Below are 25,564 nucleotides of genomic sequence, written 5' to 3'. Positions count from 1 at the left end.
TGCTGCCACTTCCTGACTGTGACATAGGAAAAGTCTTTCCTCTCATATCCTTGGTTTCCTCATCCATGGAATGGGCCTGCTCATCTCATCCTCTCAGGGATGTCTAATAAATGAAAACCTAGGCTTATACAAGAAATGGTATATGAATATTCAGAACAACTTTATGAATAATAGTCAACAACTGGAAACCAATGAATCAAGAAATGCTTACCCATCATGTGTGAGAGGTGTCAGAAAGCAAAGGCCTTGGCTGGAGAGAAAACTATGGGAGATGCCAAGGTACATATACACATTTCCAAGGGCCCTGGCACAAAACAAGCTCTCAGAAAACACTTGCCAAGAAACATCTGTGGGCCTTCATGTTAGAAGAGCTTGTGGAAGGCCCTAGGCTTTGGTCAGAAGGGAGGTCTGCCTTAGTATCATGCTTGCCCTGTGAGTGAGGAGATAGGCCACATCCCTGATAATGAGCCTGTCCCTCCTGGAGAACTCACAGTCTGTCCACATTCCCCAGGGTCTTCCTTCCTCTCTGCTCTAGAGACCACCTTTCTGCATTCTTCCTCACTACCCGCCCTGTTCTCAACATTGTCCACTGCAGAGTGTGGGGGAGTATGACCCTGATGAAGCTGACCATAAGGAAGGGGTATGGCAGAAGAGGAGATGGTACCCTCCCCAGTACCTTGTCTGTGATGGCTACTTTCTCCTTTCCAGATGAGCTGCCATATCTCAAATGTCCTTTGCACACAGTGCTTAAACTCACACCTGTGGCTTATGGTGAGTACTCCCAACCTCATCTGAAGAAACACACATAAAGGACATGAACATGCTTTCAGTGCATACCATCTGCCTAGCAGAGTCCTGGAGGAAGTTTCTTGGGTGGGTAATTGGATGTCCTGGTGAAGGAAGAATTGGCAATAATAGGATGAGGCAGGGAAGAACTGGGATAGCCTCTAAATCCAGGGCCTGCCCTCAAATTTCTCTGGCTCTACCAAAGCACTAAGCATGGAACAGTAACCTGTATAAGGAGAGGTTCCCAAAGGGGACCAGAGGAGTAAGTGTAGGTTGGACCAGATTGAAGAGAGCTCATATGACCTGGTAAGTTTAGACTATCTCTTAGGACATTAGTTTGCTATGAAATATTTATGAGCAGGGGAGAGAGAGACTCAAATATCTTCTGGGGTGTGAATAGGGAAGAGAGTGCACTGAAGCCCAGAGTAGTTTGCAATCCACAGGAATGGAGCTGGGGGGGGGGGAACTTCCATAGGCATTGGACCTCCTCTGATAGCCCCCAGGCCCCCGAGTGATACCACTCCTTTTTATTCAGGCTCTCAGAACTCCTTTGTGACCTTCCACATCTCTGTTGTTTCCATAACCACTTTTGTCCTCTGAAAAAACTTTACCTTGGACTGATTTCCCCAAGGCAGTGGCGCCAGGACTCTTGGAACACTTCAGCACTTAACACAGCTTAGGAGGTCCACAGGGCTCCATCATTATTATATAGATTAGATTGCTGTCTCACAGAGTACAAGAGTTGGGGGAGTCCTCAAAGATCATCTATTCCCATCTCCTTCCCATTATCAGTTGAGCAACTGAAGCTCAGAGAACATTGAGACTATTAGGGGCAGCTGGGAGAACATCCCATTGGCTTCTCTTAGACCTAGTGTCTTCCCCATACACACACAGCTGGTCTATAGTTCCCTCCCTACAGAACAGTCACAATCTTCACAGTGTAGAGCTCAGGGTATAGGTAGTGATGGGTGAGGGAGAAAATGACAGCTCAGGGAAAATCTGTACTTACCTTGGGGACTTATGGATGGACTGGTTGTTCTTTCTGAGGCTGCAAAGTGGAGTCCATCTACCTGAACGTGGAAGCCGTAAACACACATCGGGAGAAACCTGAGGTAGGTGAGGGACTCTGTGGCCTAAGCTAGCACATGGTGAAAGAGCCAACCCACACAGAAATACCACCCCAATCCCGCAGAGCTTGGGTGTTTCATACCAACAGGTAGAATAACCAGCATCCAGAAATGCAGGACACCATGGCCCAGGCCTGAGGTGCCAAAGAGATGCAGGGCTAGAGCAACCCCTACCCCAAAGTTCTCAAGTTGAGATTCCCCAAAGGCTTTCCTGAGAAAAGGGTCAGGATCCAGGCCTGGCTGAAGGAGGGGAGCCTGTCAGTGAGGACAAGAGTCAGGGGAGGGTCGGGGTCTCCACAGGGCTGGCTCATTCCTATTAATCCTGGGCTCTCTCCTCTCAGAATGTGGACATCACCCGAGAACCTGAGGAAGCTCTGGACACTGTCCCTGCCCACTACTGAGCCTTTTCCAAGAAGTCAAACTGCCTTTGCGCTATCTCCCACCTTTAAGAGCTGCTATCCTTGCACTTCTCTTACCTTAAGACCCTGGACTTGGCCTACAGGTCTTGATTTCTAGCTACAACCAAGGAGCTGTGTAGCTCTGAATAAAAGTTTTCTTTTCTTAATTACCAAACCCTTATCAATAAAGACTTTTCTTGCTGCCTATAAAAAGGCGGAAGAAGTCATTGTAAGGCTTTTCCCACAAGATCTTAAGATCCCAATCTTGTGAAATGCCTCTGATACTGTGGGGTGTTGAATGGATGTGGGCTTCCTAGAGGGAAGTGTTCTGGGGTAGCAGCTCTCAACGTGAGGGAGGAGATAAGTCTCTGTGAGTACGTATGGCCCTTGCTCCTTGGTGGGCAGCATGGCTGAGGACCAGACACCTTCATTTGTACACTCAGAAGAATCTGTACCTGGACCACAGTGTTCCTCTCTTCTCTAACTCCTGTTGTCATCCTGAGTGATCTCACAGTTCATACAAATTATCCAAATAATACCCTGGCCTCCAAGTTCCCTGACCCCCTCAACTCTAGTGATCAGTTCCCCCTCAGCCATCCACTCCATGGGTCTTGGCATCATCTAGACGTCCTGCCCCCAGTATGACTGCTTAAATACAAGAATCCCACTATCTGACCCCTGGCCCCTAGTCCTTACAACTCTGTGTCATCTACAGGATCCCTAGAAGCATGCTTCCCACATAGTGGGCATACGTGTAGTATTTCTTGAATGAATAATGTTTGTTTTTCTACTGCATCAAGAGTATAATCCTTTGAGGGGCGCCTGGGTGGCTTAGTCATTAGGCGTCTGCCTTCAGCTCAGGTCATGATCCCAGGGTCCTGGGATCAAGCCCCACATCGGGCTCCCTGCTCAGTGGGAGCCTGCTTCTCCCTCTCCTACTCCTCCTGCTTGTGTTCCTCTCGCTGTGCCTCTCTCTGTCAAATAAATAAATAAAATCTTTTAAAAAAAAGAGTATAATCCTTTGATTCCTCCATTGTCTTAGAATCCACTACTTCTCTTCCTCCTCACTGTTCTACCATCACTAGCCAGCTTGAATCCTATGTTCCATTTCTTCAGCCACTCTGCATGCATCTAGGTATCTACAGTCTGGTGGTAAAGAGACAGATTCATATACTCACTGCCTTGGTTCCTTTGTTCTTCCATCATAGCCACCAGCAAGACCCAAATCTTGTATAATCCACATTACTTTTTGGGGGGATGATCTACTGCTTGAAACAAAGCTACATTTATCTGCTTCCACAGCTACCCTTAAATCCTATTCAAAGTCAGGGTCACCTTCTACTCCCTGGCACTCTATCCCATCCCACCTTTTCAGGCATGGGCTACTTCAGTAAATTATTTACTATTCTATATCTACCTTCTGTCCTTTATTGGCTTTTGCTTCCACACTCTCTGCAACATGCTCAGATCTCTCTCTCTTATCTCAAGAAAACCCTCCCTTGTTCCTGTGTCCACATCTAGTTCCATTCTTTCTCTCTGTTCTTAGACAAATGTCTCAAAATGAATGTATATTTACTTTCCAGAACCCTCTCCCTCTGCCTTCTATCCTAGGCCTTTCCCCTCTATATCTTTGCTCAAGGTATAATCTCCTTGCCTGCTGTGCTTCCTCCAGGTCTCTATCCCACTGAAATCATACTTTCATTTTAGCTTAAAGCTGCAGCCCACCTTCTCTGAAGAGCTACACTGAACTCTAGTTCTTTTTTTTAAAGATTTAATTTATTTATTTGACAGAGAGAAATCACAAGTAGGCAGAGAGGCAGGCAGAGAGAGAGGGGGAAACAGGCTCCCTGCTGAGCAGAGAGCCCGATGCAGGCCTCGATCCCAGGACCCCGAGACCATGACCTGAGCCGAAGGCAGAGGCTTTAACCTACTGAGCCACCCAGGTGCCCTCTAGTTCTTCTATGAACCTAAAATGTCACTACAACAACCTAAACATATCAAAAGATAGAAAAAAAACTCCAATTCATCTTGCAAATTTAATGTAACTCTGATATGAAAATATGACAGCACACAAGAAGCAAACAACAAAGTAGGATCACCAAGCAGATTTTTCATAGCGTGTCACCCTCAGCTGATTGATAATATCTGCTTATACAGCTGTGTGGACAAAAATTCCAAGGATGTACCTTGGTTCCTTGGGAAGAACGGCTGCAATTCATTAGCCATATCTGTAAACCTGGGAAATAAACCTGAAAACAAAACACCAAACAGGAACACATTTTAGTACCAAATATACTGTTTTCTCATACTTCCTTCGTTATCCTCATCTCCCCACCCAAACCTCCCACTTTGGGGTTTCTTACAGCACTTCCCAGCTCTTACACCCATCCCCAAGGACCATGGCTATGGAAATGTAATTACCTGAAACCTCACTAGCCATAGGAGAAGCTACAGGCACCAAGGCTGGTGGCTCCACCACCAAAGCCAGCACCATTTCTTGGTCCACCGCCAAAGCCAGCACCACTGGTTGGTCCACTGCTGAAGCCAGCACCTGTGCTTGATCCACTGCTGAAGCCAATGATAGAACTGGGTCCACCATTGAAGCTTGTGCTGGTGCAGGGTTCGCCAATAAAGCCTGTGCTGGTGTTGGAACCACTGGCAAAGCCAATGATGGTACTTGGTCCTCCGTTGAAGCTGTTATTAAGCCCAGCACCAAAGCCATCACTGATGCTGAGGCCACCACTAAAGCCAGCACTTGTGCCAAGTGTGCTGCTAAAACCAGCATTGGTGTCCAGTCCATCACCAAAGCCATCATTTGAGATCAGTCCACCACCAAAGCCAGCACTGGTGCTCCGTCCACTACCAAAGATAGCACTGGTCCCTAGTCCACTACTGAAGCCAGCACTAGTGCTCAGTCCACCACTCAATCCAGCACTGGTGTTTAACCCACTGCCAAAGATGAAACCAGCAGTGGCACTGGATCCATCACCAAAACTAGCAGTAGTAGCACCACTAAAGCAGGCGCTAGTGCTAGGAGGGCCACCAAAGCATAGGTTGGCATTAGACACACTGCCAAAACAGAGGTTCGTACTAGGAACTCCACCAAAGCCAATACTGGTACTGGGAGTAATGCCAAAGTCAGTAGTGGTGGTAAGTGCCCCACTGAAGTCAGCACTGGTGCTGAACACACTGCCAAAGCCAGAGATGGTGCTGGGTGCACTGCTGAAGCTGGCACTAGTGCTAACAGCACTGTTAAAACCAGCACTGGTGTTGAGTGCACCACCAAAGCCAACACTGGTGCTGAATGCACCACCAAAGCTGGCACCAGTGCTGGGAGAGCCACCAAAGCAGATACTGGTGCTTAGCGTGCCACCAAAGTCAGCACTGGTGCTGGAAGAACCACCAAAGGAGACACTGGTGCTGAGTACTCCATCAAAACCACTGGTGGTGCTAGGAGAGCTGCCAAAGCAGATACTGGTATTAAGTGTGCCACCGAAGCTGGCACCGGAGCTGGGAGAGCCACCAAAACAGACACTAGTGCTCAGTGTGCCACCAAATCCAGTGCTGGTGCTAAGTGCCCCACTAAAGACTGTGCTAGTTCTAGGTAGACTGCCAAAGCTGCTACTGGTAATGAGTGCACCACTGAAACCAGCAGTGGTGCTGAGTGTGCCTCCAAAGCCAGAGCTGGCTCCACCACTGAAACCAGGACTGCTGCTGAGTGGGACACTGAAACTGGAGCTGACCCCACCACCAAAGCCAACACTGGTACAAGGTGTGCCACCAAATCTAATGCAGGCTTCACTGTTGAAACTAGAGCTGGTGCTTGCTGCACCACTGAAGCTAATGCTGGCTGCACCACTGAAACTAGTGCTAGTGCTGGGTATGCCACTAAAGCAAATGCTGGCTGTGCTGCTGAAGCTGGCACTGGTCCTGGGTGTGCCGCCAAAGCTAGTGCTAGCTCTGCCACCAAAGCCACCACTGGAGCTGGGCACACCACTGAAGCTAATACAAGCGCTATCGCTGAAGGTAGCCCTGGTGCTAACTCCTCTGCTGAAGTCGATGTTGGTGCTGGCTTCTGCATTTTCTTGGGCTCTGGTCTCAATTTCAAATGAAAATCTGTTCCAGGACTGAGCATCATCGCCTAACTCTTCCCTTGTTAGGCAGTCGATATCCATGTCATCCCAGTTCCAGGGCCCAGGCACAGCTTCCTCTCCAATCCCCATTTGGGCTCTTGCCTCAGCCCTTGCCTCAGTCTCAGCTGCAGCCACAGCCGCAGCTTGGACTTCCATCTCCACTGCCTCCCGGCACTGAGCAGCCCAGTCCTTGGTGTACCTGAAATGGGAATGATAATCAATATAAGGACAATAACATTTGTAATTATCTATTATGTACATACAATGGGCTCTGTATAAAATCAAGAGCAGTATTTTTTTAAATTCTTATTTTCCTGGGGCTCTATGAGTCCTGAAATCCAATTGCAGCTCTGATAACTAAGGTGCTGGGTGACCTTGAACAAGTCATTTAACCTAACTGAGAAGAGGGGAAATGATAAGAGAGTATGTTATGGATGGAATGTTTGTGTCCCTCCCCCCAAATTCATATGTTAAAGCACCAGCCTCCAGTGTGACTATATTTGGAGACTGGGCCTATACAGAAGTAGAGTTAAATGAGGTCATAATGGTGGGGTCCTGGTCCAATAAGATTCCTGTTTTCATAAGAGGCTCTTTTTCCACCCTGTGAGAACACAGCAAGAAGACATTCATCTGCAAGCCAAAGGGAGAGGCCTCATCAGAAACTGACACTGCTGGACCTTAATCTGGGACTTCCAGCCTCCAGAACAGTGAGAAAATAAATTTCTATTGTTTAAGGCACCCATTTTGTATTATTTTGTTATGACAGTGCAAGCAGACTAATAGAAATTATGAAAGAAAGAATGAAATAATGTAAACTTTATGTTCAGCAGCATTCTCAGACATCAGCAAAGTTCCATATGCTTATATACTAACTGCAGGCTGCCCTGTACCTAACCATCCCTGCACATAGTCTGCCCCAGTTAGGGTACCTTTAATATGACAAGTCAGGGCAGCTCTCCTATTACCTTGCATGCAAACTTGACTACTTTCATCTTGCTAGTTGGTAGGAGCACAAGCCCCAGAAGAACTCATATTCAGGTGGTCTGCTGTTAGGGACCCTCTTGTACTCCAGGTACCTTGGAGAAAGGAAATGAAACTTGCTTCTAACCAAACAAATCTGTTGTGTAACCACTGGGCACCAGGTGACAACTTCCTTCAAATACTAAATTCAACTCCTGGAGGAGGATTTCCAAGACCCTCCTTCCCCAGACTCACTCCCAAACACAGTTCATGGTATTGGTCTCCAATATTGTCATTTCCTTTTGGACCCGTGCAAGGCAGTCACTTGATGCTTCAGAGAAAGTATGTATAGGGCATGATGTCACAGGAAGGCCAAAGTATCTTGCCACCTGTGAGGAGTAAACCCAAGTTCCTGTTGGGTGTGTTATAAACAGAGGAGCCATTCTTCAGGCACCCTGCTCTGAGCACACCCCAAAGCAAGGGCCTTGTCTTTGGTCTAGCCCAGACCTGGAACTGTCATTCATGGGAGTTATGGCCAGGACTCAGTTCTAGGGCATAGGATGCCCATTCCACCTCTAAAGCTAGTGTAATAAAAGGGCTGATTGAGTACTTTCTGAACCAGACCAGCACACTCAGAACACTTCAGGGTCAGACAAAGCCCCCAAACACCACTTACTTCTGCTTCACAAATTTGTCTGTGATGAGCTTCCTTACTTCCCCAAAGAGCAAGCGCCTTACCCTGACAATGGGAAAAATAACCCATAAACAGAGATGAAAATATCCCAGATGAGGGAAGAGACATTTCTGAACATGGAAGACACCTCTCTAGAACATGCAGCAGTCCCAATGAAGCCAGGAAAGTAGTGAACACATGGTCACTAGAAGCAGTAACTTGAGGCCAGATGGTTCTTTGTCAGGGATGCCTCTGAAGTTCTAGCTTCTATCTCAGGTTAGAATGACATAGGGGTGGGAAGATGCAGAGAGTTCAGGACCATTTTCCCCACCCACCCAGCTCAGAACCCTGGACCCTTTACCAGCATCCCCACCCATTCCACCAGACCATCAGACTGATGCAATCCTAGAACCATCCTTTCTTTCCAAATGACAACATGGACAGCAAGCACTGAGAGAGCCCAATCATACCCAGCACACAGACCCAGCTTGTGCAGCACCTCCCAGATGACAGGTGCAAGAGGAGGCAAGAGGAGACAGGGACAGAAGATGAGCATGTGGAATTCCAACTGTGGCCACCCATTCAGCTGCATGCCTACCCACTCACCCTCACTGGACCGATTTCCATTCATAAAGATGATGCTAAGAAGCACCATGAGGAGACCTAGCTTTGGTGAATCCTTAGTCCTAGGGAAATAACAGAGTAGAGAAATGGTTTATATCCAGCAGCCATCTAGGCTATCCTCTCCCAGATTCCTGAGACATGACAGAATTCTGCCCAGTCTATGCTTCAAGCTCTATGTGACCCTGGCAAGACACTTAGATTCTTGAGTCTCTGTCTCCTATTCAGTAAAATGGGAAAATCCAATCCTCCCCTGCCTCAGGTTGCCAAGAGGAGGGAAGAATGCCTGTCAACCTGGGACAACCCAGGGATCCAGCCAATGTCAGTCCCTTCTTTCTCTCCTAGACCCCTCTGCCCCAAAAGAATTCTAGGCAAAGCTCCAGTGATGCTCCTGTCCTTCAAGCCTCATGATTTACCTACACCAGGAAGCCCTCCCTTGAGAACCACTGTACCAAAGCCAGTAGGAAGAGACAAGCAATGACAGGTCTGCTTTCCTGGGAAGCTTCTGGAGAAACAGAAAACCTGACAGGAAGAATGCACTGCTCCGGGCTTCTACACCCTTCAGTCAATCATAATAAAGACCACTACCATGAGCAGGGCTTCAACTATGTGAGGGAGTTGGAACAGGGTTTTTTAGGCTCTGTCTTCCTGCTTCTCCAAAGAGATGTGAGGAGAGATGACAGGATGGGGTAGTGACATACATAGAAGAAGAGCCTCCCTTCCACCCACCCCTTTCCCAGCTTACGTTCCCAGTATGCCTGCAGAAGATTCCTGAGTGATGATGAGAATATACAATCTACTTTGCTTATCAATTTCCTTCAGATTGACTCAAAACATCTGCCAAGTAAAAGAATAGCCTGTGAGATCACAAAATTCAACCTAGGCATCAGTGAGTTTCCTGAGCATCTTGAAAATGAGCATGTGGAATTCCAACTGTGGCCACCCATTCAGCTGCATGCCTACCCACTCACCCTCACTGGACCGATTTCCATTCATAAAGATGATGCTAAGAAGCACTGTGTAGCTAGAGTTTTGAGTGTGTATGAGAAATCAGTGAGATAGTGGAGGTAAAGCACTTAGCTAAGTGTCCACCACTACAGAAAACAGGTAAGAAATGTACTATTATCAGCATCACCTTTGTAATTGTGGGGATTTAGGGAGATAGAGAATTGGGAATGAGAAGGGGAGGTGAGCATTTGAAATACATTACAGAACACATCCATCATCAGACCGGACTAAGCTGGGAGGCTTGAGTACTAGCTGTGTTTTACCACTGACTTGCTGTGTGACCCTGAGCTAGTCTATGTTCCTACTTAGGCCACTGTATGCCCAACTGTATAGTGATGGGGATGGATTAGTGAATCTCTGTGGTCTATTCCAGAAGAGACATGTAAGTCCTTGTTGATTCAAGGCTTCCCCATTGTGCCCGTCCCCCAGGGCTGCCCCTTCACCTTCTCCAGAGCGTAGCTTGCTCATTCAATGATCTCTGGGAAATATTCATCATATTCTTGGATGACATCCTTCAGCATGTCTGTAGGAAGTGTGAAGTGGGAGCAGCTGGGCTGAGCAGGGGCCACGGAAGTGCAGCCCTCTGGCCAGCCTGTGGGGACAGTACAGTCTGAGTTCTCAACTGTGCTAATGGGAGATGCCAGCCATAGCAGAGTGTCGGGAGGGCAAGGGAGGACATATGGGAGAATGAAGAGGCTATAAAAGTAAATTGGTTATTCCAAGGCATGGGAGAGACGGGAGTTGAGAGAAGATTTCAGGGAGGCAGATTGGTATGACTCTACCTGAGCGCTTGATGGGGATCTTTGTCTGGTCCTTAACCAACAGGTGTTTCACCAACTTATTTGCCTGGGAGAAGAGGAATACATGGGGAGATCTCAATATGTTTTTAGAAAACTTGAATGACAAAAAAGAGGGAAGGTGAAAAAGAGAAGAGACTGGGCAGCATTGGATTCTTACCCTTTTTTGCAAAATGGCCACATCTCAGGGTGGCAGAGGCCTCCAGCCTCATGGAATCAACCTGTAATTACTGCCACCTCTCTCAACCCCATGAGATCCTTTGACTACATCATCAGAAAGAAAGAAGGTCCAGAGTCACCAGGTAAAAGAGATGGCTCTGTCTCCTTACCCTACCTTCTCCTGAAAATCCCCCAAACCCTTCTTATAGTGAGTCCTGACCTTACAACTGACCATCCTAAGTCCTAGATATGTCTTTCACTGTCTTCCAGCCAGGAGTTTCACCCAAGGGCAGGACCTGGGGTTCCTTCTCTTTTTTTGGCCACCACTAACTCTGCTAGCTCTATCCCTTGGACAAGTCACTTCACCTCTCTGGGACTCAGTTTTCTCAACTGTAAAACCGGAATCTATGATCCCCAGATAGTAAGAGTTACTTTCAAAACACAAAGACACAACTTTTATGAACTACCCAAGCCCCTGGGACATGGTAACTACTATGTAAATACCAGCTGAATTATATCCAGGTTGTAGCTAAGTATATGGATGTATTATTCCCCACCGATCTGTGAACTGTCAGGGAGCAGGAACTATATCATATTCTTCTCAGCATTTCCCACAGCCTATCAAAACACAGCGCCTGGCTTGGTGTAAAAAAGTCTCAGTAAACTTTTATAGATTTTATAGATAGAACAAATGAACAAACTAGGAGGATAGGAATGGAAAAAAAGTGAAAAATTTAAGGATGGTGATGTCAGAGATCTCACCTTTTGGTTCCTCTTGCCCCGGGTCCTGGTTGTAGGCTCCAGACTCAACTGGGCCAGGTAGTCATCTGCCAGGGCCTGTACAGCAGCAGCAACCTGAGTCTCAAGGGCACTCATGTTGGTCTTAAAGGTGGCTATCTTGGCCTGGGGTCCTTGGTCAACAATTTTACTCTGGTTTTCAGCTGCCTGGGTCTTAGTGACAGACTTATGAACCCTGGACCCTCTCTTGACCTGAAGGGCAGCTGCTAGGGCTTGGTTTGTGATCATCTGAGCACCAGGTGGAGCCTCAGAGAACTCACAGGCAAAATTTGGGCCTATATTGGCAGCTTTCTTGCCCTTGATTTTGGGGGGCCTTAGCTACTGCTGAGGCCTCAGTCTGCCTGCTAGCTCTCTCAGCATTTGGGGCCTCTAGGAGTTCAATGTCAGTATTTATGCCCTTAACAGTTGGATTCTTAGATTTGGAGGCTTTATTAGTTCTGATACAGGCTGCTGTGGCATGGGCAGTGGCTGCCTCATTATTAATTTGGCCTTGGGTGGTAGCTGTGTGGGTGGTGATTGGAGCCAATGAGATATCAACAGCACTAGTTATGGCCTAATTGTCAGGCTTCTTAGCTTTGGAAACTTTCTTGGGCTTAGTGGGGACCATCAAGGCCTGGGAGTTGGCTGACTCACTAGTAAGTGGATAGCCTGTAGAATGTCTAGTAGGTTTAGGGCCTGCAAGGATGACTTGATCTATGTAGTGACACTCTCCTTGCCATTTGGATATTGGGAGGCTTGGGCTGCCTTAACAGGAAATCTCTTTATCTTATTGGCTTTCTTAGGCTGAGCAGTAACTGAAGAAGCCCGAGTACTGACTGCTTCAGTGGTAGCTGAAGCCTGATTGATCTGGGGAATGATAGGCAGGTTTAAAGCCTGCAAAGTTATTTTAAGCTTGTTAGTGGCAATCTTATCAGCAGATGAGACTGTAGGGGCAGCAAGTATGGCTTTAGTAATAGACTTAATAGGGGCCTTCTTGGTCTTGCGTTTTTTAGGCCAGTTGACAACTGGAGGGCCCATGGCCAGAGAGTCCTTAGTTGCTGTCAAGAGGATAGGCATCAGCAAGACACTGTCCTCTTCTGTGGTCTCAGTCTGTGTATCTAGAGGGAAGTGAAGTTCCAAGCTCCCAGAGGGAAGCAGAGGGCCCTATGCACTTAGGATTATGATCTGCTGAGCCATCTGGCCTCCCTACAGCCCACCCTTTCCAGGAAGGCCTCTCCTTCCTCTAATCAGTGATTGAAGGAGAGGATAACCGAAGAGGGAGGAAACAGGAGTTAGAGTCGGGCAGGTTTTCTTCTCCTCCTTCACTTTGCAGGGGAGGACTAAGACAGGTTAGGCAGGAAATTCTTCAGCTACAGAGTGGTAAGGGGCTCAAGATTAATAAATGAACTCAGGAGGGGGCAGATGGCCTGGTGAGAATGCAGAAGCCTCACCTGGAATGGGAGCATCTTATAACCGCAGTCATTTCTCCTATCCATTTTTCTGAAAGGCCGAGTAACAGCTGAGCTGAGGGGAAGGGGCCTGAAGGGGAGAATGAGAAGGAGAGGGAGATTCACCAGACCTCCCAACTATCCTGAAAGAAGGGTATCTCATCCAACTTTGTACCCCCAAAGGCTTCAACTATTCGGTTCTCACACCTAAAAACAGAGATCACCTATCTGAACCCTAGCTCCATTGCCTCCCCCCAAAAATTGCAAGTCAGTTCTACAGTCCCGCCCCTTAATCTTACACAGGCCTCGTACTGCAACTTAATAGTGCGCATGCGTGCCAACTGGAGCACATGCGCGTTGGTGGACTGGTCAGTCTGACCACCTCGATCTCATAGATGCCTCCTGCTCTCAGAGAAGCAGAATGTCTGGGACAAGCCCAGGACCCACTCTTCCTAACTGCGTCACATTTCGGTCCAACCCCTCCCTCAACGCCAGCCCGCTCCCTCTGCAGTACTGCTTTGCACCGCCCCCTCCCTAACACCGCCCACCTCTACTCTGCGGTACTGACACGCACCGCCCCTTCCCTATGTGCTCCCTCCCTCCTTTCTGCAGTACTTCTCAGCAACTCCCTTTTCCTTAATACGCCCCTTCCCTCCTCTCTCCATTGACTCCCTGCACTGCCCTTTCCCCCCAAACGTCTCCCCCACTTCCACGTTTGCAAGTGACCGGTTCCACCCTTTCTGCGACATCGATACCCCACCCACAAATCCGACGATATTATGCTTTTGTGTATTCCTTGTTCCCGAATACTAACAGGTTCTGTCCCTTCCCTTTTCAAACCGTAATTAACCAAGTCCTAGCCCTCTTCTGTTCTGTCTGAGCCAGGTTATTCTTGCTATTCAAAAGGGATTCTGCCCCGCATTTCTGGGTCCTGACCCCTACTTTCTGTGGCCCAGACCGGATCCTGTCCCCTTTCACCAGCCTCCCGGAGTCCTGCCATAGCTTATCACCCTCCCAAACTGGGTCCTGCTCCTTTCTACTGCCTGAACGATTGTTTTATCTTCCTGCAGTCCGAATCGGGTCTGCATCCCTCCTTTCTGGGGCCCGAACAGAGTCCAGATGTTTCCATTTTAAGACCCAAAGGGGATTCTGCCCCCTCTATCTCCCGTATGAACAGGGTCCAAGTACCTGCAAACCCGACCACATTAATGCAGTTAGCTCCTGAACCCGCGGCAGGTTTTCTTCACCTTAGGGTGTGTGGAGTCAAGCGCATTAAAGCCATAGCCCAGAGGCTCCCACAGGTCTTCACTAAAGCTGGGCACCTTTAGCTCACCTCGATCTCTGGAGTCCAGAAGGCGTCCGCTCTCTCCAAGCTTCTCCTTAGGTCTGAGCTAGTTGGCTTCCCCTCCCCAGCCGGAAGTGGTCCTGCCTTTTTCCACCTCCAGAGGGGTCTCCTTCCCTGCTTGTCAACCTCCTCCTTAACGTTCTACTTCCAACTTCCCATTCTCCTCAGTGTGGTCTGTTTTCTGCTTACTATCGGTTATTCAGTCATCGCCCTTTCCTAGTCCCATTTGATTTTTCTATCCCCCACCATTCATTATTATCCCCATTCATATTTGATTCCTCTGTTCCGTCTAAGAGGACTGTACTTCTCTGAGCTCCTATATCCCTTCCTACAGCCCCCTCTATGCCAACACTAATTACAGAGTGTTGTTGTAGTGTGTGTCTGGGTCTTTCTCCCCAGGAGCTATTCTGGAGGCAGGGCACCAGTTCATATTCTTTTCCCTCTCTCAAGTGTGACCAGCTTAAGACATTTAGAGACTCTAAACAGTAAGAGATAGGGTGCCCCCACAACATATACAATTCAGAATAAAAACAGTAAAGGTAAAAAAGGCTACCTTTTTTTTTTTCAATCCCTGATGACTATATTGTTGCTTTCAGTGAATATCAACTTACCGAAAACTTTTATTATTCCTCCTTTCCTGGTGCACTAAGCAAGTACTTAGACTCTCTTGTGAAATTGAGCACTGTTCCCAGGTGCAACAAACAGTTCTGCTTGGGCATTTATTTATTCACTCAATCCTTAATTATACACTGAGCACACAGCTATGTCAAGGTGTTCACTGGTTGTGTGCAAAGACAAGTAGGATAGGATGCCTGTCCCTAAAAGAACTCAAATCTATTTTTTTCTAAATATTGTTTTAAATGAGTTACTTTTCAAGGTTTTTATTTTAATTCCAGTTAGTTAACATACAGTGTGATATTTTAGCTTCAGGTGTACAGTATGTGATTCAGCACTTCCAATACATCACCCTGTGCGCATCAGGACAAGTGCACTCCTCAATCCCCATCACCTAATTTAACAGATCTCCCCACCAATCTATCCTATGGTAACCATAAATTTGTTCTCTATAATTCGGAGTCTGTTTCTTGATTTCTCTCTCCCTCTCCTCTTTTTTCCCTTTTTGTTTTGTTTCCTAAATACCACACATGACTGAAATCATATAGTATTTGACTTTCTGTGACTGACTTATTTTGTTTAGCATTACACTCTCTAGATCCATCCATGTCATCATGAATGGCAAGATTTCATTTTTTATGGTTGCATAATATTGCATTTTATTTATCTACTACATCTTCTTTATCCATTCATCAATCCATAGACATATACTCTGCTTCCATAGCCTCCCTATTATAAAATAATGCTGCTATAAACATAAGGGTGCATGTATCCCTTTGAATTAATGTTTTTGTGTTCTTTGGGTAAATGCCCACTAGTGCAATAGCTGAATGATAAAGTAGTTCTATTTTTAACTTTTTGAGAAACCTCCATTCTGTTTTCCAGAGTGGCTGCACACCAGTTTATACTCCCACCAGCAATGCATCAGTGTTCCTTTTTCTCCACATCCTTGCCAATACTTGGTATTTCTTGTGTTATAGGTTTTAGCCATTCTAACAGGTATAAGGTGACATCTCACTGAAATTTTGGTTTTCATTTCCCTGATAAGGGATGATGAGCATCTTTTCAGTCTGTTGGTCATCTATATGTCATCTTTGGAGAAATGTCTACTCCCATTTTCTGCTCATTTTTTTTAAGATTTTATTTTTATTTATTTGACAGAGAGAGAGATCACAAGTAGGCAGAGAGGCAGGCAGAGAGAGAGGAGGAAGCAGGCTCTCTGCGGAGCAGAGAGCCCGATGTGGGGCTCGATCTCAGGACCCTGAGATCATGACCTGAGCCGAAGGCAGTGGCTTAATCCACTGAGCCACCCAGGCGCCCCTTCTGCTCATTTTTTAAAAATTGGATTATTTGGTGGTTTGGGGGGGTGTTGAGTTCTATACATTCCTTGTATATTTTGAATACTAACCCTTTATTGGATATGTAAATTGCAAATATTTTTCTCCCATTATGAGGTTGCCTTTTAGTTTTGCTGATTGTTTCCTTCATGGTGTAGAAGCTTCTTATGTTGATGTAGTCCCAATAGTCTATTTTTACTTTTTTTTTTTCTCCTTACCTCTGGAGATATATCTAGTAAGAAGTTGCCATGACCAATGTCAAAGAAGTTATTTCTTGTGTTCTCTTCTACATTTTTTAAAATGATTTTAGGTTTCATGTTTAGGTCTTTGATCTATTTTGAATTTATTTTTGTGTATGATGTAAGAAAGTGGTCCAGTTTCATTTTTTGCATGTTGCTGACCAGTTTTCACAACACCATTTGTTGAAGAGACTGTCTTTCTCCCATTGGATATTCTTTCCTGCTTTGTTGAAGATTGGTTGGCCATCTAGATATAGGTCCATTTCTGGGTTTTTATTCAGTTCCATTATCTACATGTCTGTTTTTGTGCCAGTACCATACTTTCTTTATCACTACAGTTCTGCAATGTAACTTCAAGTCCACAATTGTGATGCCTCTAGTTTTGCTTTTCTTTTTCAAGATTGCTTTGGCTCTTCAGGGTCTTTAGTGGTTCCATACAAATTTTAGGACTGTTTGTTCTATCCCTGTGAAAAATGCTATCGGTGTTTTGATAGGTATTGCAATAAATGTGTAGATTGCTTTGGGTAGTATAGACATTTTAACAATATGTGTTCTTCAAATCCATGAGCATGGAAAGTCTTCCCATTTCTTTTTGTCCCTTCAATTGCTGTCCTCAGTGCTTTATGATAGTTCAGATCTTTCACCTCTTTGGTTAGGTTTATTCCTAGATATCTTATTATATTTGGAGGAATTTTTAATGGGATTGTTTCCCTTAATTTCTCTTTCTGCTGCTTTGTTATTGGTGTATAGAAATGTAATAGGTATGTCCACCGTGATTTTGTATTCTGTGACTTTACTGAATTCATGTACCAGGTCTAGCAATTTTTTGATGGAATCTTCTGGTGTCCTATATAGAGTATCATGTCACCTATAAATAGTGAAAGTTCTCCTTCTTCCTTGCCTATACAGATGACTTTTATTTCTTTTCATTGTCTGATTGCTGTGGCTAAGACATCCAATATTATGTTAAATAGCAGTGGTGAAAGTGGATATCTCTGCCTTGTTCCTGACTGTAAAGGAAAAGCTCTCAGTTTTTTGTGTTTTGTTTTTGTTTTTGTTTTTCCCAACGAAGGCAATATTAGCTGTGGGTTTCCATATAGAACATTTTTATATTGAGGTATGTTTATTTTACACTTATTTTTTGAGGATTGTTATCATGATTAGATGTTGTACTTTGCTAAAGTCCTTTTCTGCATCTATTGAAATGGTCATAGGGTTCTTATCCTGTTTTTGTTTTTGTTTTTTTTTTTAATATTTTATTTATTTGACAGAGAGAAATCACAACTAGGCAGAGAGGCAGGCAGAGAGAGAGGAGGAAGCAGGCTCCCTGCGGAGCAGAGAGCCCGATGCGGGGCTTGATCCCAGGACCCTGGGATCATGACCTGAGCCGAAAGCAGAGGCTTTAACCCACTGAGCCACCCAGGCGCTCCTCTTATCCTGTTTTTATTAATGTACTGTATCACACTGATTGATTTGTGAATATTGAACCACCTTTGCAAGACATGAATGAATTCCATTTGATCATGATGAATGTATTTTTAATGTATTGTTGGATTCAGTTTGCTAATATTTTATTGAGAATTTTTGCATCTATATTCATCAGGAATATTGAACTGTAATTTACCTTTTCAATGGATTCCTTACCTGGTTTTGACATCATGTAATGTTGGCCTCATAGAATGAATTTGGACCTTTTCCTTCCTTTTTCATTTTTTGAATCATTTGAAAAGAATAGGTATTAACTATTCTTTAAATGTTTCATAGAATATGCCTGTAAAGCCATTTGGCCCTGGACTTTTGTTTGTTAGGAGACATTTGATTACTGATTTAATTTCTTTGCTTGTTATGGGTCTGTTCAGGTTTTGTAATTATTCCTCTTTCAGTTTTGGTAATTTACACGTTTCTCAGCATTTATCCATTTCTTACAAGTTGACCAGTTTGTTGGCATATACCTTTTCATAATAATGTCTTATAATTCTTTGTATTTTGTGGTGTTGCTTGTTATTTTTCCTCTCTTGTTTGTGATTGTATTTATTTGGGTCCTTTCTTTTATCGTTTTGGCAAGTCTGGCTAGAGGCTTATCAATTTTATTGATATTTTCAAAGAACCAGCTCTTGGGTTTATTGATCTATTTCTTTTTTTTTAATTTTTAGTTTCTTTATCATCTATTTTTGCTTGAATCTTTATTATTTCCTTCCCTTTGCTGGCTTTAGGCTTCATTTGTTCTTTTCCTACCTGCTTTAAGTGTAAGTTTTGGTAGTTTATTTCTGATTTTTCTTGCTTCTTGAAGTAAGAATGTATTGCTATTTTTTTCTCTCTTAGGAATGCTTTTGCTATAATCCAGAGATTTTGAAACTTTGTGTTTTCTTTGTGTTTGTTACTTGTTTCCATGTATTTTTAAAATTTCTTCTTTGATTTCCTAGTTGACCAATTTATTGTTTAGAAGCATGCTGTTTAACCTCTGTGTATCTGTGGTCTTTCTAGATTTTTTTCTTGTAATTAATGTAGTTTCATAGTATTGTGGTCAGAAAAAGAACATGGAATGAATTCAATATTTTTCTATTTGTCGAGCCTTGATTTGTGACCTAATATGTGATCTATTCTGAAGAATATCTCATGCACACTTGAGAAGAATGTGTGTTCTACTGCTTTAGGATGAAATGTTCTGAATATATCTGTTAAGTCCATCTTCTCCAGTGTATCATTCAAGCCCATTGTTTCCTTGTTGATGTTCTGTTTAGATGCTCTTTCCATTGATGTAAGTGGGTTGTTAAAGTCCCCTAATATCATTGTATTATTATCCATTAGTTACTATATTTTTTTAAATTTCTTTTCAGCATAACAGTATTCATTGTTTTTGCACCACACCCAGTGCTCCATGCAATATGTGCCCTCCCTATTACCCACCACCTGGTTCCCCCAACCTCCCACCCCCCATCCCTTCAAAACCCTCAGGTTGTTTTCCAGAGTCCATAGTCTCTTATGGTTCATCTCCCCTTCCAATTTCCCTCAACTCCCTTCTCCTCTCCATCTCCCCATGTCCTCCATGTTCTTTGTTATGCTCCACAAATAAGTGAAACTATATGGTAATTGACTCTCTCTGCTTGACTTATTTCACTCAGCATAATCTCTTCCAGTCCCATCCATGTTGCTACAAAAGTTGGGTGTTCGGGGCGCCTGGGTGGCTCAGTGGGTTAAAGCCTCTGCCTTCGGCTCGGGTCATGATCCCAGAGTCCTGGGATCGAGCCCCACATCAGGCTCTCTGCTCTGCAGGGAGCCTGCTTCCTCCTCTCTCTCTGCCTGCCTCTCTGCCTAGTTGTGGTTTCTCTCTGTCAAATAAATAAAAAATATTTAAAAAAAAAAAAGTTGGGTGTTCACCCTTTCTGATGGAGGCTTAATACTCCATAGTGTATATGGACCACATCTTCCTTATCCATTCATCCGTTGAAGGGCATCTTGGTTCTTTTCACAGTTTGGCGACCGTGGCCATTACTGCTATAAACATTGGGGTACAGATGGCCTTTCTTTTCACTACATCTGTGTCTTTGGGGTAAATGCCCAGTAGTTCAATTGCAGGGTCATAGGGAAGAGCTTCCCTAGTTAGTATATTTTTGTTATTAATTGATTTATATATTTGGATACTCTCATGTTGGGTCCTTAAATAATTATGATTGTTATATTTTTTGTTGGGTCATTCCTTTTATGATTATACAGAGCCCTTCTTTGTCTCTCAATAAAGTCTTTGTTTTAAAGTCTAGTTTGTCTGATATAAGTATTGCTTTTCTGACTTTCTTTTGACATCCATTTGTGTGATAAATGATCCTCCATCCCCTCAGTTTCATCTAAAGGTGAGTTTTGGTCTGAAATTAGACTTTATAGGCAGCATATAGGTCTTTTTTTTTCTTTTTTTTTAATATTTTATTTATTTGACAGAGAGAAATCACAACTAGGCAGAGAGGCAGGCAGAGAGAGAGGAGGAAGCAGGCTCCCTGCGGAGCAGAGAGCCGGACGTGGGGCTCGATCCCAGGACCCTGGGATCATGACCTGAGCCGAAGGCAGAGGCTTTAACCCACTGAGCCACCCAGGCGCCCCCTTTTTTTTTTCTTAATTCATTCTGACACCCTTTGTCATTTGATTGGAAATTTAGTCAATTTACATTCAAAGTAATTACTTTTTGAGAGATAGAGACAAAAAGAGTGAAGGAAGGAACAGAGGGAAAGTGAGAGAGAGAGGGAGAATCTTAAGCAAGGTCCATACCCTGCATGGAGCCTTACATGAGGCTTGATTTCATGACCCTGAGAACATGATCTGAGCTGAAGTCAAGAGTTAGATGCTTAATCAACTGAACCACCCAGGCACCCCCAAAGTTATTATTAAGATATGTATGTATATAGTGCCATTTTATTACTTGCTTTGTCATTGTATCTGGAGATTTTATCTAATCTTTTCCTGGGTTGTTTTTTTTTTTTTGCCTTTGTTCTCTCCTTTCTACTAAAAAGTCTCTCCTTTGATATTTCTTGCAGGTCTGGTTCAGGGGTCAGGAATTACTTTATTTTTTGTTTATAAAAAATATTTTTTGTTTATCTCTCCTTCTCTTCTGAATGATAGTCTTGCTGAATAAAATATTCTTGGCTGCAGATTTTTCCCATTCAGCACTTTGACTATATCATGCTGCTCCCTGCTGGCTTCCAAGTATTTCTCCATCTGGCTGTATGGGTTTTCCCTGGTACATCAAGGACTTCTTTTTTCTTGATGCTTTTAAGACTTATTTTTATCACAATATTTAGCAAATTTAATTACATTATGTCTTGGTGCTGGCCTGCTTTTGTTAATTTTGATGGGAATTCTCTGTGCCTCCTGGACCTAGGTATCTGTTTCCTTTCCCAGAGTAGGTAGTTTTCATCTATTAAAATTTCTGCCCCCTTTTCTCTCTCATCTCCTAGAACTCCTATAATACAAATGCTATTACATTTGAGAGAATCAGTAAGTTCCTTAAGTCTCTTCTCACGTCACATAATTGTTCTTTCTCTCTTTTATTCAGCTTCATTACTTTCTATTACTTTGTCTTATAGGCCAGCAATTCATTCTCTTTTTTTTTTTTCATTTTATTTTATTTCTTTTCAGTGTCCCAGAATTCATTGTTTATGCACCACACCCAGTACTCCATGCAATACGTGCCCTCCATAATACCTACCACTAGGCTTACCCAATCTCTCACCCCCCTCCCCTCCAAAACCCTCAGTTTGTTTCTCAGAGTCCACAGTTGCTCATGGTTTGTCTCCCTCTCTGATTTCCCCCAACTCACTTCTCCCCAACTCCCAATGTCCTCCGTGTTATTCCTTATGCTCCACAAGTAAGTGAGACCATATGATAATTGACTCTCTCTGGTTGACTTATTTCACTCAGCATAATCTCTTCCAGTCCTGTCCATGCGGATACAAAAGTTGGGTATTCACCCTTCCTCATGGAGGCATAATTCTCCATTGTATATATGGATCATATCTTCTTTATCCGTTCTCCATTTAAGGGCATCTTGGTTCTTTCCACAGTTTGGCAACTATGGTCATTGCTGCTATGAACATTGGGGTACAGATGGCCCTTCTTTTCACTACATCTGTATCTTTTGGGGTAAATACCCAGTAGTGCAATTGCCAGGTCATAGGGAAGCTCTGTTTTTAATTTCTTAAGGAATCTCCACACTGTTTTCCAAAGTGGCTGTACCAACTTGCATTCCCACCAACAGTGTAAGAGGGTTCCCCTTTCTCCACATCCTCTCCAACACATGTTGTTTACTGTCTTGTTAATTTTGGCCATTCTAACTGGTGTAAGTCAAACTCTCTCTTTGCAGATGACATGATACATTATATGGAAAACCCAAAAGACTCTACCCCGAAACTACTAGAACTCATATAGCAATTCAGTAATGTGGCAGGATACAAAATCAATGTACAGAAATCAGTTGCTTTCTTATACACTAACAATGAAAATATAGAAAGGGAAATGAGAGAATCAATTCCATTTACTATAGCACCAAAAACCATAACATACCTGGGGATAAACCAAAAAGGTAAAGGATCTGTACTCGAGGAACTACAGAACACTCATGAAAGAAATTGAAGAAGCCAGCAATTCATTCTTCTGCTTCTTCTGGCCTGCTGTTCATTGCATCAAGCCAGTTTACAATCTCATTTACTTCACTCTTTATCTCTGTTTCTCTTAACTATTTTATCTTTGTGGTAAGGGTCTCACTGCTGTCTTATATTCTTTTCTCAAGGCCAGTGAGTATCCTTCTGATCACTGCTTTAAATTCTCCATCAAGAATGTTACCTGTACCTGTGTTACCTAGATCTCTGGCTGTGGCCTTATCCTGTTCCTTTATCTGGGACATAATCCTGTATGTTGGCATTTTGTCTAAGCCTCTGCCTTCTTCTCTGTATTAGAAAAAACAGTTATGTCTTTGGCTCCAGAAATCAATGCCTTAAGAAGAGATCATGTAGTGTCTAGAGATTTGTGCTTCAGAAAGTGTCTTTGGTGTGTGCTGTGTACACTCTGATGTTGTATTTTGGCTGCTCTATCCTTCAGGTCAGTCATTTGCAGAGGATCTCCTCACCTACTGTGGGCAGTGTTTGGTCCCTGGCCTGAACATAGTGAGCTAGGTGTGTTCCAGTTTGTTTGTGGAATGAGACCTGACACCACCTCCACCAGAACTGAGGGCCTTCAGAACTCTGGTCTGGAAACATGGTGTGGGCAGACATGTTTGTGCTGGTCGTTGGGGGGAAGGACACACTGTATTGGGACTAAGGCCAGTGTGAATGAGAAGGACAATCCTGCCAGAGTACAGGGGTTGGGGCTTGGTGTATGCAAGTTAAGCAGCCAGTGTCAGCACTGTGTTGCTCCCTGCAGGTGGCTCTCTATTTATGCTGAATAGCAGGAGAGGGAAAAGGCACCAGTCAACTCTCTTTTTCCAGAAGATTTTCTCTATGAATGTTACCTCACAGGGACACAAGTTCTGAGAAGAGTGAATAACCTCCTCCCTTTGTGTCTCAGGTGTTCTTCAGATTGCTGTCTCCATGTTGTCTGCCTGTGGGTTGTTTACTTGCCCTTTCTCCAGGAGCAGAGCAGTGCCCTCCAGATTCTGTCCCAGCCAAGTTCACTGACCTTTAAAAATCCAGGCTGTAAGTCCAGCTGCTTGTAAGAATTCAAGAAATTCAACTCCTCTCATCTTTCAAACACATGGCTTCATGGGGAACGTTATCCGTGTGCATTCCCATGTGTGTTCCTCTGTTGCCCTTCTTCATGACCACAACTCACTCCCCTCCATAGCACCCACAATCTGTTTCTCCCCTAAATCTTATCTCTGCACTTCCTACCTTCTTCAATGTGGCCTCTTCTCTCCCGTTGATTGTGGAGTTTATTCTGTCAGTCTTCAGGTCAGTTTCTGGAGAAGTTAGATTAATTTGATAGTTATCTAACTGTGTTTGTGGGATGAGATGAACCTAGGGCCCTCCTACTCTGCCACTATCTTCCCCAACTCTCCCAATGGTCAATTGATTTCTTTTTCTTTTTTTTTTCTACTTCTGCATGCAACCTGCTGAAATATGTTTTTTATTTGATTTTATTTTTTCAGTGTTCCAAGTTTCATTGCTTATGCACCATACCCAGTGATCCATGTAATATGTGCCCTCCTTATTAACCACCACCAGGCTCACCTAACCCCCAAACTCTCTCCCCTCTGAAACCCTCAGTTTGTTTCTCAGAGTCCACAGTCTCTCATGGTTCTACTCCCCCTCCAATTTCCCCCAATTCACTTTTCCTTTCCTTCTCTTAATGTCCTCCATGTTATTCCTTATCTTCCACAAGTAAGTGAAACCATATGATAAATGACTTTCTCTGCTTGACTTATTTCACTCAGCGTAATCTCCTCCAGTCCACTCCATATTGATACAAAGGTTGAGTATTCATCCTTTCTGATTTTACAGAAGTTGCCAAGACATTTCAATGAAGAAAGGAAGGCCTACCTAACAAATGGTCATGAAACAATGGTAAAAAGCATAATTCCAAACCACAAATATTATCAGAGAAAAAGAATAATTTTATAAAATAATAAGGAAGTTAATTCTTCTAAAACATTTAACATCCTGAAGTTTATATGCAAAATACAACAGAACATCAAAAAATATGATACAATAAGTCATGGAATTGAAAAGAAAAGCAACACTAATGGTTGGAGAATTTATAACTCATTTCTCAGTAACTGGCAGAACAGTAAGGATATAGAAGACCTGAATAACAATACCAACCAACTAGGTCTAATTCAAAATTATAGAAAACACTAGACCAATAGAAACAACAAAAATAAAACATTTTCTTGTCAAATGTACACAGACATTTCATCAAAACAAAAAACCTACATTCAGATCCATAAAACAAATCTCATTACATTAAAAAAATAAAAATTGTAGAAAGTATGTACTTGAACCATAATAAAAACTAGAAATGAATAACAGAAAGATATCTATCTTACCTAAACATATGAAAATTAAATCACAATTCAAAATAAACATCAGTCAAAAACAAGTTTTGAGAGAAATTTAAAAATTATTTGAACTAAGGAGGAGTTAAGATGATAGAGGAGGAGGAGGGGTAATCTAATCTACTCTCCTCCCTCTAACACAGTTAGATAGTTATCAAATCATTTTGAACACCTAATAAATCATTCAAAGTTCTTAAAGAACAAAAACTGCAAGTCTACAAGTAGAAAGGAGACCACATTTTAGAAGGTAGGAGGTGCAGAGAGCTGACTTGGGGGAGATATAACTGTGGGTACTGCAGAGGGGAAGAAGCCCTGCTTATGGAGACTACCACAAAGTATGATAAGCAATGAGACACAAAATCTGAGCTTTTAGAAGTCCGCTCTTGTGGGGGACACACCTAGTTTAAAGGTGCTCAGGTGGAGAAGTGGGGAAGAGTCATGAGTGACAGCATGGCCTGAAGATTCCCTGGGTTGCAAGAAGAATCGGTGTCACCAATATGCTGCATTGTTCCGAGGCATAGGAGCAGGGATGTTGGCTGAGAGCAGTAATACTTGGTGCTGTGTTTCTGATCTGTTTTGCCATGGACTCTGAAATGCTGCAGAGCCAT

General features: G+C 43.8%; 1 protein-coding gene, 1 non-coding gene and 1 pseudogene across 3 annotated transcripts in view; 1 reads left to right on the top strand and 2 right to left on the bottom strand.

Moving 5' to 3' along the window:
* PFKFB1 (6-phosphofructo-2-kinase/fructose-2,6-biphosphatase 1) overlaps positions 1-3,034 on the top strand; it is a 123,883-nt gene extending 120,849 nt beyond the window's left edge. For both annotated transcript variants that reach the window (XM_045995344.1, XM_045995343.1), the window contains 3 exons: positions 709-771; positions 1,834-1,898; positions 2,255-3,034. In XM_045995344.1, the coding sequence (XP_045851300.1) occupies positions 709-771; positions 1,834-1,898; positions 2,255-2,314 (188 nt within the window). In that variant the 3' untranslated portion in view covers positions 2,315-3,034. The remainder of the gene's footprint in view (positions 1-708; positions 772-1,833; positions 1,899-2,254) is intronic.
* A 1,305-nt stretch (positions 3,035-4,339) lies between these two features.
* LOC123934482 lies at positions 4,340-14,272 on the bottom strand (annotated as a pseudogene).
* LOC123935730 lies at positions 7,749-7,877 on the bottom strand. Its single transcript, XR_006817003.1, has one exon. It is a non-coding gene; the product is annotated as a small nucleolar RNA SNORA11 (small nucleolar RNA).
* Positions 14,273-25,564: the final 11,292 nt, after the last annotated feature.

This window comes from Meles meles, chromosome X (assembly GCF_922984935.1).
Source record: "Meles meles chromosome X, mMelMel3.1 paternal haplotype, whole genome shotgun sequence".
NCBI classification, from domain to species: Eukaryota; Metazoa; Chordata; class Mammalia; order Carnivora; family Mustelidae; genus Meles; species Meles meles.
This window is presented reverse-complemented; position numbering and strand designations above follow the sequence as displayed.